At 32.5% G+C, this 15,593-nt stretch overlaps 1 protein-coding gene across 1 annotated transcript; it reads right to left on the reverse strand.

Moving 5' to 3' along the window:
- On the reverse strand, positions 1-660 carry LOC140860611 (uncharacterized). The gene has a single exon (XM_073263614.1). The coding sequence runs from the start codon at positions 658-660 to the stop codon at positions 1-3; it is 660 nt and encodes a 219-aa protein (XP_073119715.1).
- Between the last annotated feature and the right edge of the window lie 14,933 nt (positions 661-15,593).

Here is a 15,593-nt window from a genome sequence, read left to right on the forward strand (position 1 = left end):
TCATAAAACATTAAAATAATTACCTTGCAATTGTTCCTTTCGAGTCTTTATATTTTGAAACCTTTGTACAATAGTTTCATTATCAATGGTTAGAAATACATCTTTTTCTACATAGACAATGAGACTATCATTCATCCAATCATCACTCATTCGATTGTGTAATCTGTCTTTAACAATTCTCATGGCAGAAAACACTATCTCGACAGTCGCAGTCGTAACCGGTAGAATTAATGCCAATGTCAAAAGCTTATAAAGCAACGGGTAAACCATATTTTTCTTTGACACGACTAACTTCTCTGAAAGTTCACCAAGTCCTTTTATTCCTTGAAATTCTTTGTTAGAACGCATATCACATATGTAAGTTTCAAGTTGATCGTCAAGCACGAGGAGATCAAATCTTGAAAAATCTTGTGGATAAAACTCAGCTAGTTGCATCAATTTTTTCTTCTCAAAAGCCAAAAATGAGTTTTGTGGACACAAACAAGCTACACAAAGGAGCAACACCATACCTGTCTCTGAGAAACGATCATTTAACTCTTGAAGTTGCATATCAACGACACCATAGAATAAATCCACACGATAGTGATGCAAATTTGTCACTTCGGGTGGATTACGATGAGGACGACCACGTGGTGCCCAACGTGTGAACATATCATCCATTTTGAGAACATCAATGTAATGCTGCTCACAAAATCGGTGAACCTTTTCTAAAAATGAATCCCAACCATCATCTCTCATCTTTTGAAGTCGGTGTTTGCATACTTGTACCAATTCCATTGCATTCACAATATCCTGATCCTTTTTTTTGCAATGCTATTGACAATTCACTTGAAACTCCTAAGACGTGTTTCATCAAGTGGAGATTGAATGCAAAATCGAATGAAAGTATTTACTCTAATAAATTAAATGCCTTAGTTTTTTGATCAGGAGAACTAGGATCATCTTTCGAAATTATTTCAAGCACATCACTGACAGCAGAGAACATAGAAATCAAACTTGTCAAAGAATAGTAATGTGACCCCCAACGTGTATCCCCCACACGTTGAAGGGAAGTTTCTTGATTAAGGTCCCGACCACTTGAAATCTCACCCCTCTCTAATGCATCCACAATAAAATCTGAATGTTTCTCTCGAAAAAGATCTGACCGTTTGCAAGATGCTCCAACAACATTTACCACATCACCAACAACACGAAAGAAAATAGAAATCGGAAGATTTTTCTTGGCCACAACTACAAGAGCTAGTTGCAGTTGATGAGCAAAACAATGTATGTAAAATGCACTTGGGTTCTCCATTAAAATGAGTGCTTTTAGACCTTTAAATTTATCTTGCATATTACTTGCTCCATCATACCCTTGTCCTCTCAACTTAGATATGCTTAAATTATATCTAGAGAACATTTTATCAATTGCGGCCTTAAGTGAGAGTGCAGTAGTAATAGAAATATGTTCAATCCCAATAAAACGTTCCTTTACGTGTCCACTACTATCCACATAACGGATGAAAACTGACATTTGCTCCTTTGTTGACACATCACGAGATTCATCAACTAAAATAGAGAACAATGAATCACCAACATCTCTGATAATAATATTAATTGTTTCAGTGGCACAAACACTCACTATTTCTTTCTGAATATCAGGGGATGTTAACTTGCAATTTTTAGGAGCATTTTTTCAATATTACATCATTAATCTCTTTATTATGGCACCCAAAAATTCCAGTTGGATAAGAAAGTTACCTGGATTAAGAGAATTTTCAGTTTCGTCATGACCCCGAAATAAAAGCCCTTGTCGCAACAAAACTCTAATACAATCAATCGAAGCATTGAGACGAATGCGATAATCATTCCGCATTTGCTTTTTGACAGCTTGTGAAAAACTGATTGAATGTGCTCATCTTGATTCATCAAAGCTTCACAATTCATTCGGGCTTTATGATGTTCACTGTCATGCTGGCCAACATGAATATTTAACCTGTCTTTACACTTCCAATTTACGAATCCTTCACTAAAAAAAGATTCCCCTCCTGCTTGTTTTTCCTTATTAGCCTTGAAGAGATAGCAATACAAACAATACACGGCATTTTTTCTATACTATACTCTAACCAATCACCAAATTCCTTAAACCATGAAGGATTGAACCGTCTCCATTGGCTTGCTCCAAATTTTTGTTTTTGGAATTCATAGCCTGATGGTTGACATGGGCCTTTTTGCAAATATGTCCTTCGAACTTGATCCCTAATGTTGACATTATAAGCACAAATTGGAGTCCTTAATCCAGGATCTGCCGGTAGTTGTGAGAAATCAAATTCTTCAACCACTGTAATATCTCCACTGCTTTGTATTTCTGGTTCTGGATCTGGATCTTTTCTTTTATAAAATCTATTCATTGTAGATATATTGATTTCCTAACGAAATAAAAAAAATTATAAATGTTTAGAGTGAACTCATACAATGAAATTAAACAAATTATAGACCAATGCAACAAAATAATTAAGAATAAAACAACACAAAACAACTTTCATTTGATCAATTGATCTATTACTAAAAACCAACATTGTTTCAACAAACAAACCAATTAAACAATAATGTATCAAAATTCAAAAAACAAAAGCAAAATAAAAACCCAACTCACTTACCACTGTATCGAAAAAAAAAAGAATGCTAAAATTTCAAATTTCAATGGCCCTCACGTGAATCACGATTGCTCATCATTCTCAATTTTCAATTCTCCATAATTAACATATAATTTAAAATTTCAATTAAACAATAAATAAGAAGTTCAATTGAAACCTAATATCTCATTACCAACAAAATTATTCGCCTATTTATATTTTTACATACCTAAATATGGAGACCAATCTAGAAGAAAAGCTAAAAAATCATGGCATCTCTGGCCCCAGATGAATGACGACGATCTTTGAAGGATGACTCAAGAGAGCAGCGGCTGATTCAAAATCAGAAAGGTCCCGACTTTTATCGCAGTCCGCAGAAGAAGACTTGGGCAAGATGGAATTGGAATCAGTCAATCCAAATAAGTAGTGGGCTTCACGATTTTTTTTTAAAAAAAAATTAAGTAGTGTGGGCTGAATAAAAAACTAGACCATATATCCCCTTTTTTTTTGGGCCTAGTGTAGGCAAGTGCCCACACTGGGACTGAATAAGCTCCGCCTCTGCTTGTATACAGTTATATGTTTTATGAAAAACTAGAAATAACATGATTATTGAAGGGAGAATGCTTCATATGAAATATGTTTCAAGGCCATGCATGTATTATCCTTCGACTTCTTTTTGAATATGACATATATTATAATTTCGGTCATTTGGGAATATTTACAATAACTAAAAAAATTATCACTGACTTAAAAAATCAATTTTTTTTATTTCTTAAATACAGATTATGTGTTAGCACAAAAATTGGTCATATGATAATTTTCATTCTTCAAAAGTGATTCTAGTAAAATTAAGGAAAAATGATTTTTGGGTCCATTAAATTGTAAATTTTTGGGTTTTGGTCCATTGATTAAGTTTTCAAAGTTTGTTTGGTACAATAAAATTTAATTTTCGGATACCTTGGGCCAATTGCTGACATGAAAGCTTGTTGAGATGCAATAATTATCTTTGTTGGGTAGAGCTATCGAACCATGACACTTGGACTGATGTGCGGTTTAAAAGAATTGAATTGTATCATTACCACCAACTATAACTTTTGATAAAGAAACAAGCGATCGTTCCTACAATTAAAGCTTGACAAGTTCATATTTTTCAAAGTCACGTCATCATTTTTTCGATATCACGTTAGCAATTAAACCAAAAAATAACAAAAAATTAAATGTTAACGTACCAAAATCAAACTTTGAAAACTTAGTAGACCAAACTCAAAATTAAACAAATTAGTGGTCAAAAATTTATTTCCCAAAAATAAATAATAAAATAACTTATTTATTAAACACTATACATGTGACATCCCGTATTTTTAAACAATATTTACAAGAATGAAAATGCGGAAAAGTGTGACAAAAATTTTCAAATATAAAGGTGCAGAGCATGAATCGCGTTTGCGAGTTTAATAAATCGTACTTGAAATTAAAATTTATAAATAACACTTACAAATTATCATGACTCTAACGTGAATAAAATATTTGAAACAAAGGATTCAACCCTACAGACAAAGACCAGTTCTAATACGGGCATGCCAAAATTGCTACTTACATAGCGAACCTCAACCATCAATTGAAATCTTAGGAAAACGAACGAAACATAAGTTTTAATAAAATAAACGCAGTGCGAAAATACTTTTTAAAATATTTGTGGTACCAAGAACAAAACGATCATACTGAACTAAACAACATAAATGTTAAAAACTTAAAAGCATTAAAATCCATCGCCCCGAGGCTATCATATAAAATGCTAAAGCTAAACATTTCTCAAAACTGACTTTTAAAGGTAATGCATAAAATAATGTAACAACAAAAATAAAATATGCAAAGTTTCTCGCTTCAAAATGCCAGCAGTTTGAACAGTCGTGTCATGCAATGTCTTCGCCTCTTGGACTCTTCAACCATTCCACCAAGCTTTTAATTCAATACATTTCAAATCCAACTACACCAATCAAGTATAGTGAGTCTAAAGACTCAACAAGAATTACTCATAAACAACATAATTACATAATAAAAATCATCATGCTTTGAATGTACAACATTTGATTATAAAAATCATGCAGTAAATGACATAAAAGTAAATTTAACTGAACATAACATAAAACTTTCATATAGTTGTGATGAAATATATGCATTTGTGCAAACCGTCGTATGAGCACATGTTTTGGAACGGTCATCCCCGGAGCTCATCCCAGAGAGCCAATTCTTCCATCTCTCGAGCACGTATTTGGAAAGGTCATCCTCAGAGCTCATCCCAGAGAGCCAATTTCTCCATCTCTTGAGCACGTATTTGGAAAGGTCATCCCCGGAGCTTATCCCAAGGAGTCGTTTCACATTCTCTTGAGCACGTATTTTGGATAGGCCCTTTCGGATCTCATTCCAAAAGTCCAAATCCCGTCATTTTCGTTCGTTTTGCCACCATAAAGTCACATATAACATCAAAATATTTCATGCATACAATACATCATTCAACATCATAACTTTGTAAATTTGATCATTCTTTCTCTTCATAAACATCATCATCATAACATCGTCTTCATAACATTTTCTTCATAAACTTTCTCATAACTTTGTCATATCAATAATAAAACATTTGCATCATAAATATTCTTATCCTTCATGAATCATACTTAAAAATATCTTAAAAATATCATGTCATCATGAACCTTGAAAATAACTTTAAACTTAACATGTCATGCTCTTAAAATCCTTTCATGTTCGAAAACCATGTATGCTAAGTGAAATAGAGATAAAAATGTTTATAAACTTCATGTTTTCATAAAGAACATAGCTTTCGTGAGAACATACTAGCATGTAATGCACTACATAACTAAATCGATCCACGTGAATCGTTCTTTTCGTTCTTGACATTAGAACTTGAAACTTTTTGCATATGAACTTTAAAAATACTTAAAACACCTTAAAATATCATAAACATGAATTTATGACTTAAAAACATACATGAAAAATTTTTAGACAGAAACATTTGGGCTCGAGCGGAATAAATTCCCGCTCGAGCCCAGCCCAGGCGCGGGGCGGTCTCTGCACACGCACGAGCGTGGATTGTTCTGCCTTAAACGTTATTTTTCGTCCCGAATTAGGAAAAATGATAAATATGACAGTTGTAGCACTATGTTTGGATTTCAAATGGTATGGGCCTCACCATAAATGGATATTTCAATGAAACATTATGCTCGTTCTACGAAGATGTGTCAGTGGAGAAAAATACGGTACACACGACACACTTCAGGGTGGTTTTGGCCTTTCTTCCAAAATGATTTGGACAAAAGTCAAAACAATAAAATTGTAGTTCTATGAATTGTATTTCTAATAAAATTGGCCTCATTTCATTTTTATTAGTACACCAGCCTTGATCCTTGAAATCGTAACTGATGTCGCTAACCCAGGATAACCCAACACATGTCAAATCTTCAAAAGCTTTAAACTAAAAATGAGTTATTTGTACCAAATACCTATGTGAAATATTGAAAATACACACTTTTTTCTTATAAAATTTTAATATACATCTTCAATTATAACTTTTTATAAAATTAGCACACGTGCCCCTTCATGTGAAGGATTGTTGCGCACGCGCCCCTCATGCGACTGGGCAAACATTACAATTTTTTTTTGCACCAAAAATACCCCTACGAAATATTAAAAATACATGTTTGATCCCTTGAAAGTATAATTTTTAAATCTATTCATCCTATAATACACAATTTTATTAAGATCCAATTATAAAATATTCACCAGACATTTTTCATTTTATAAATTTTTGTTTTTATTTTAAATTTATTTCTTAATTAGTTTGTTTCTAAAAAAATATTATTACTCACTTTGTTATTTTATTAAACTCATTTCGTATTTCCAATTTTTCCATTAAACAGGCATTCATAAACAATGATTTAAATATCAAAAAGTACCAAAATATTGAACCAAAATATGCATGAACTTAGGTATTAAATTCTTATTTATGAATGTATGTTTAATAAAGAAGTTGGAAAGATGAAGTGAGTTTAATAAAATACTGATAGCAAAATAAAGTAATATTTTTTTTTAATTAACAAATTAATTTAGAATAATAAATTTAAATAAAAATAAAAATTAGTAAAATGAAATTTTTTGATAAATATTTTATAATTGGATCTTAATAAAAATTGTGTATTATTATTTACTGCAAATTATGCAATGCATCTTCACGAAAAGTAATATGCGTGAACTTATCATTTTGGTTCAATATTTTGGTACTTTTAGGTATTTAAATCCTTGTTTATGAATGCATGTTTAATTTATAAGTTGAAAACACGAAGTGAGTTTAATAAATAATGATAGCAAGATAAAGTAATAATATTTTTTAGTTAAAAATTAATTAAAAATAATAAATTTAATATAAAATAAAATTAATAAAATGATAAATGTTTGGTAAATATTTTATAATTGGATCTTAATAAAAATTGTGTATTATGGATTGAATAAATTTAAAAATTATATTTTCAAGAGGTCAAACATGTATTTTTAATATTTCATAGGGGTATTTGGTGCAAAAAAATCAAAATATTTTCCCAGTCACATGAGAAGCGCGTACGCAACAATCACTCATATGAAGGAGCGCGTTTGCTAATTTTATAAAAGGTAACAGTTGAAGATGCCTATTAAAATTCACAGGGAAAAGTGTGCATTTTCAATATTTCATAGGAGTATTTGGTGCAAATAACTCAACTAAAAATACATACATTCAAAAATATTCATATTCAACATCTTTCTCAAAATTCTTTAACATCTTTCTCAAAATCTTTAACCAAAACGTCAAAAACGATTCACGTTTTACAATTCTACATCATGCTCATCAAAAACTTATAGAATCAATGCAATATACATAACTTACACATCAACATACATCTTTTTTATATCAAAATAAATATATTATCGATTGGTATTCAAAAGACCTAAAAACTTGTCTTTTTTCTTTGGTATGGAGAAATCCGGACCTCAGGAATACGACCTAGCCTTGCCACGAACGAGTTGAACGATAAACTTCTTTCAAATAGTGCAAATTTTTTAAAAGAAGGGTAGGTGAAGAGATGACGGCTGCAGAGAAGGGGTAGGGGAAGAGGCGGCGTGAAAAAGAAGATTTTGGGGAAATAAACTTACACACAAATTTGTAGTAAGTTCTTGTACCGAAAGTTGGCTCGACAACTTAAAAATTCATATTTTAAAATATCTCTCCCTAAATTATTAAAATTAAATACCAAGCCCAACTTTTAAATAAAAAGCTGCACAAACATATTTTGAACTTAAAAATAAATATTCGTATAAAATACACATAACTTAAAATTTCTTAAATCTCGTTCATAAGCTAGTCACGATTCCTTCGTCACCGGAATTATAAAACTCATACCTAAAATACATTAAACTATCTTTTTCAATCGTTAAACATCAGGCATAATAGAAAACATTAAATTATTTAACACAATATTTAAAAATATATTTGAACATTTAAAATCTCAACTTTGAAACATTAAAATCTCATGCGAAATAAATAGCATGAGAAACCTTTTGAACACACTCTTTTGATCCTTAATACATTACATAAAAGCATTTATTTAAAAATAACTTTTAAATCATAAATAAATAAATAAAATAACTTAAAATTTATTTAAAATTCATTTAACACTCGTGAGTAGATAGATGGATTTTTTGGGTACTACAATACATGTTATGGAAAACTCGCAATAACGTGATTATTGAAAGGATAATGGTTAATGTGAATGAGATATTTTTAAAACATTTCATGAATTTCGATACTTATACATGCATGCCCGGACCTGTTATATTAATTTTGAGGCAAGTGCCTCGGGCCCCAAAATTTTGGGGGCACCAAAATTTTAAAAAATTACTATTATGGTATATAAATAATTCACGATCTCATCTCATGAATAATAATTAATGGACAGTAACATGTGATGAAGATTTGAAGTCTCACTTAAATTATCTTTTTATCCACATAAATATTCAGCAAAAATCAATAATCAATTCAGAATATATCTAGCAAGTTCCCACTAAAAATCAAATCCCCCCATTATATGATGATCAAGCTCGCTATCACTTGATATTTGTTTATCGATTCGTTTCAGGATATTTTCTAACACTTGAATGCATAATTTTTGTGATCCAACAGAAGTTGCATTTACCGAAAGAGGGTTTTTCAAGTTGAAGTTGTGCGAAACTCATCTTCGATCAATTATGTTATATAAAAGATAAATGAATTGGCTATGTATCAATCAAGAAAAAAAGTGCTGTTTGAGAACACTTTTAGGCAAAATTAATCATATTTTCGTTCCAAAATTGAGAGACAATCAATATTCAAGTGAACATTTATCGGTTCAAAACATAAATTTCACATTTTGTTTGGATAATATTGACTTTATTAGTATTTATTTATTACATATTTTTATATATCTTTAATTTTATTTATTAAATTTATGTTATTCATACTATCATATTTATCGATGGAAAAATATATGAATTTTAAGCTTTAAGGGCAGCAATTTTTTTACACTCGCCTCAGACTTAAAAAACTCAGGTTCGGCACTGTATACATGCATGTATTATTCTTCGACTTCTTTTAATGACATTTAGATTAACTCACTCATTTAAGAGTATTTACAATCATTAAAAAATGATTTTTAGCTTTGAATTTTTTAAAAAATAAGTTTTTGTGTTACTCTTAAATGCACATTGTGCGTTAGATTTTGATTTAGCTAAAAAAAACTGATCATATAGTGATTTTGAATCTTATAAATTATTTTAGTAAAAAAATTAATAAATCACTTATTTATCAAACACTACCTAATTTTAATTTTTAATTTTTCACTGTTTTAAAATATTACCCACTTCTGATTTTCTCAACTTTTTCATTACTTGTACAATAACACAGTTTTTTTTTATTTACAAATACTTCTTATAGTTATTTTATGTCGTGGGAACCCAACATTTCGGTGCGCACTAGGTAAACTGTAGTAACTCATTCCGGAATTACTAACTAAGCAAATTAGTTTAAGTATGCAAAATAACTTAAAACACAATAATCAATTAAACCAGCAAAAACTTAAATAACTCAACTAAAACTACCGGCAAGAATACGACCGGCCCCAAAACAAATATTGATAAATGTTATACAACCCTATCAAAAGTAATACTAAATTCCACAAATGAAAACTTGGTATAGTACAATTCACCATGCTGCAGCTCAATTAATGACCGCTACCTCCCGGATTCGTCCAACCTAAGTCATGCCCCGTAGAATGGGGTGTCTGTTAGAAAATCAAATATCTAAGTTTCGGTGTTTGACATTCAACTGTGCACATCAACAAATTTAAAAGCAGAAGTTGCGGAACAGAAGCAGAAGAGTAAAGAGAACCAATAAACAATAGATGAAGAGCAGAAAAGCAAATCAATTGTGGGGACCTCGGGTTGTTAATCTCATTTTAGGGCAACTAATGATTAATTAAACAATTAATCAAACAATTAAAGAATAATAAATCAAGAGCAGAAATTTTTTTTTTTTTTAAAAATCTCAGAGCCTCGCTCGATCGGGCAAAGTCAGCCGATCGAGCGAGCAAAATATCAAATTCTCGGGTCTGCACATTTTTGGCCTCGCTCGATCGGGCAAAGTTAGCCGATCGAGCGAGCCCAAAATGCTCGATTTTCTGCCTTCAATTTAAGGGCCTCGCTCGATCGGTGAACTTCACCCGATCGAGCGGGCACCATTTTCAGAAAACATCAGAAGACATTTTCTGCTGTCAAGCTTGGAACAATGGCAAGATCCTTCAAATAAATTCAAGTCTATACATGATATAACATCTGAGAACATGCATGTAATCATATACGAAGTCTCTGGCATCAAAAAATGCATTGAATACATCAATTTGAATAACATAATAGATATTAATTGAGCAAGCTACACAAAGACTCAAATGTGAGCTTCAAGTTTATAAGTTCATATCAAGTTTGATGCTATCTAACTACCATTCTTCTGCTTAAAACCCAAGTCCACACTTGCTAAGTCTCGCTCCCAATCTGTCAATGTCGTCTCAACAAAGCTCATGCCCCATGCAATGCACATATACAAAACAAAGCAACAACCGGATAAACTCCGGTGAGAAATCATTCTCAGTATAATCGACATATAAATGCGTTAAATAAATTCATATCAACTCTAAACATATCAACTCAAGAATAGAGTAAAAATAACGCATATATTGACTCAACTTCAAATCAAAACTCAATTTATATAGCGCGCTTATCTCAAGAATTGATTCTTATCACTTCATTGCCATCAAGATTCGTAACCGATCTTGACATGGATATCCATCTATCGTAGCCATTACGGGCTAGAAAATAAGGTTAACCGCAACCTTGGCATAGAATCAATTCAATATACAATCATATCAAAAGCAATAAAGATCCACTACCTGTGATGGATCGACAATACATAAGTTCTACCTCAAGAACAAATACTTAAACAAGTATGTGGTTTGTTCGAGATAACTCAAGAATAGTCGTTCTTGAGTTTCACAGTCCCTGACTCGCGATGTCGTCATTATACCTTTCATTCTCGAGTTGACGATGGTCCACATCTGGATAGGAAGTACCACAACTCATAGCAAATCTGCTCATTCAAACATCAATCATCTTCACTCACATTCACTTCAATCTTGATCACTTCTTCTTTGGTTTCAAGTTGAGGTTCTTGAGTCAATAGTCTCCTATTAAACTCTGAAACATATCATCAAAACATGTATATCAAGCCTCATTCTATTCAATCATTTCAGAATTGAATCAAAATCATCAATATAGATTCAATCAACATTATTTCAAACTTCAACTTTTTCTTATTCGATATAACTCGGAGTCTTGAATCGTTAGCCTTCGAAACTCAACTGAAATCGAGAAATAAAAATGCTATAACATTCATAACATCTAAACAACTATCTCAACTCAGTTATAGGCTATCAAAAAGATGTCAAAACATCAACTGGTATTATAGCGATTGAAAATCGAAAATCGACTCGGTATCGAATTCCTTTCTAATCAATTCAGTCATTCGTATCACTTATATCAGCTGAATTCATCATTCAATTCATCATATCAGCAGCTATAATCACATGTTAACAAGTCAAAAACATGCTGAAACAATGACAAGTTCATTTCTAAATTCATTTCCAATCCGACTGCGATATCGAACGGCATACGAACTCAAAGACACAACATAGTTTCATAATCTGATATCTGCCATATTTCGTTCTTCAAAACATACTGAGAGAACAAAATACTTACATCAAATCGAAGCCCTCGTCGCAAGGATTCCAGAACATCTTTCGGAATTGAAATCGGACGAGCGAAACAAAAGTTATGGCGATTTGAAAATCGAAAAGCAAAGGAAATGGAAGAGGGTTCGAGCTCCTCTGTTCACTTTCTGAATTCTGAAGTTTCTTACAACTTATGCACGTGTACAAGCTTAAAAATCTGATTAAATCGGATATGTATTGCATAAATTGAAATTTAGTCCCTCAAGTCTTCAGTAATTGCAATTCAGTCCTTGGCCTTCGTTTTAATTCAATTTCAATCCAAAATAATTTAAGAATATTAGAATTAAAATCGAAACTCTAAATATTCCCAAATTAAATATACTCGGATTAAAATTAAATAAATTCGAATTAAATCAATAATCCCGGCCTTTTGCACTTTAGCCCTCGAATCTTCGATATTCTCCAATCAACCCCTGATCGGGTTTTATCTTCAAAATACATCTTCTTTAATTTCAGAAATATGGAATTTAATCTCAAATTCCATAAATATTCAAATCAAATATTTATTATTTTAATTTAAGAATTCTCGGAATTTAATTCTCAAAATCCGTAAATTCTCAAATTAAATATTTTCGGCTCGGAAATTAAATCTATCATTTCCATAACTTCTCAAATCAATATTAGCCCATAATATGGAATTTAATTTTCAAATCTCATAATTAATAATTTAATATTTTTGGGTCTTACATCAATAGAAGCAGTAAAAAGAAGTCAAAGAGAAGAAAGTTGACCAGTATTCAACTGGCTGCTAAGCAAAACTAAAGGGAACAAATAGACCAGTTGAATGGAAGCAGAAGCAGAAGCAGAAGAGCAAACCAGCGGAAGCTCTCTGTTAACCAGTCAAAGCTATTAACCCCTATACAAGGTCTCTCGTACACTGATACAATCAGAACTGTGCAAGAGGCAAAAATAGTACCTTCTACAGAGAACTAAAAGACAAAAAAACGGCTACAAACCAACGGATGTGTTTGAATTATCAAGATGACTGTTATTTTGTACCTATAAATAAGAGACCACAACTATTAGGAGAACTATCTGGCTCGCAAGAACTCACAATCACTCATATCATGTCTTAGAACAACTGAACACTTTCAGTTGTTCATGACATATAACCAGTAGAGGAGTTCAAAGCATTCATTGTAGATCATATCAGAGTCGAAGAACACTCAACACACGCTTCAAGTAGATCAGATCTTTTTACGATCATTTTGTGTGAAGTGTTAATCTGTAAACTCGTTATTCATACATTTGAGATGTTGCAAACCTCTGTAACCTGATTTTAGTCGAGGGTTAAAACCAGTAAAGAAACTAGGAGTTTCAGCAGTATGCAATGGGGTAAGTCCTAGATGAGGTGGGCTGTTAGTCAAAGTTTTAGTGAGTACCTTCTGGAAACAGAAGAAGAGGTAGAGCAGTTAAGTCTCCAAACATCCAAAAACAAATTCTTGTATTTTTTATTTCCTGTTGAAAACACACACACACATCCAGTAGACCATTTTTATATAAGTTCAATCTCTCAGTTGATCTTATTCCACACAATTGTATATTTGTTAGTTAACTGTTTTGAAGAATCAGAGAAAGGATAGTTCAGTGGCTCACACTGCTGAACTCACTACCAGAAGCAGTAGGCGACTGCTTCAGAAACTAGTGCTAGAACAGTAGCAACTCACTACTAGTAACTAGCACTCCGATCCTGGCAGTGTCCAAAACCAAAACGAGAACATGAGCTAAAAATTCTCAATACGAAAGTATGAATATACACATGCTATGAATGACAAATTCAAATGAATGAGTACCGAAAACCTATCACGGTAGAAACTCTTGCTCAAAAAATGGCGCCATGGTATGTAGCACACTAGGTCGTTGCATCAGAAAATACTCCCATACCATAAGAATTATGTGGAATAACCGGATCCAAATCCATGGAATCCATCCACAAATTAAAACCTTGGTTCTGAGAAACCCCTCTACTGATAATATCAAGGTATATGCAACAAAACATGATAATGCATGCAGCATAATAATCGTGACATAATAAATACACATAAGCCATTCTATATAAATCATGCAAACATAAAACATGAATACTCAAACCACGGTATCTCGAATAGTACGTCTGTAACTCATAATAAGCAACTTAGCGATACTGGCTTTCTAGTCTAAGCCTATAAACAGATAATCACTGTATCACTAAATGTCTACCAAAAGTCTTAACTTGACTAATAGCTACTCGCTGAAGTTAATCAGTGACTAGCGATATACATGTGTTCGTAGTCAGCTCTTTGATGACGATTTCCCTAAACTCAAGGCACAACACTGCTACGATCTCGATAACGCCTCGTCACCGCCTAGCCCTCGAATACGTCGCCCAAAAACCCTTAAAACTCGACTATAAACGAGAGAGAAACTTGGAAAAGTTTTGAGGCAAGTGAAGCTCTCGGTCCCTATATATAGACCTCGATCGGAACGTCCGATCTCTCGTTCGAAGCTTCCGAACGCACTTCAAAACTTCCGATCGTCCTTCCGAACTCCCTCTACCGAACGTGTGTCTCTGATTGGACAATACACTGCTGCCGACACAGTTCGAACCTTCGGAATTCTTTCAAGTCCAATCACCAATCAAAACACATATCCTTTCTAACTGACATGAGATCAGAGCTTTTGATCTGTTGTTCGGTGCTTTCAAACTTCTTGGTACTTCCGATTAACAACACTAGCTTCCGAACTAGTTCGGTGCTTTCGAACTGCTCTTCGGAGCTTCCGAACTGTCCCAACAATTGAAACTCTCGGAACCATTTTTGGTTGTCTTGAATATGATTTTCATGCTTCATAATGCAAATGAGAACCTGTTAATCATATTTAGACAATAGATTAACTTAATTAGGAGTTGGGCTACTACATAAATCCTCTCGCTAATTAACGTGATTAGCTTGCAAACTGCGTTGCTAGGTAAACCGCACTGAACAACGCCTATAAAAAGATTGACCGAAAAGATGTTGGTAGGGAGAATCGAACTCCTAACCATTAATTGTCAATAACTTACCTAATATTTCACCAATTCGGACCCCTCAATGAGGACAAATACTTCTTATTGTTATTCATGCTTGTATGCAGTGATTATTATAAGGCTACTTGACAGTATATTTGTAGAACTTGGATGCAGGCCCGGAGTATTATATATATAATGCTTTTTAATCAGGATATATTTGGATTGATAGTTTTGAAAGCCATGATTTTAAGTTCTTGACTTATTTGGATGAGATAATATCAAGTGGATCTCAAATCCAATTTGGATGGATAGCCACATTCATGAACCACATTTTAACTCAAACTTTAATTTTAATTCACATTTACAACACTTATTTGGATGAGATAATTTCAAGTGGATCAAATCCAATTTATATAAAGTTAAACATTTTCAAGTTTCAATAGTAACTATAATATATTTCAAATATACCCATTTTTCGTGCCATGTGAAATCCATTTTTAAAATCTTTCCTATATATATATATCATATTCTCCCATGCAAATGAAATCCATAAAGTACCTAAACGCAGCTTTA

This window comes from Henckelia pumila, chromosome 4, assembly GCF_033568475.1.
Source record: "Henckelia pumila isolate YLH828 chromosome 4, ASM3356847v2, whole genome shotgun sequence".
In the NCBI taxonomy this organism is placed as follows: Eukaryota; Viridiplantae; Streptophyta; class Magnoliopsida; order Lamiales; family Gesneriaceae; genus Henckelia; species Henckelia pumila.

Excerpts from the sequence above, each read along its gene's own strand:
- LOC140860611 (XM_073263614.1), bottom strand. The coding sequence starts at position 660 with ATGGATGATATGTTCACACGTTGGGCACCACGTGGTCGTCCTCATCGT.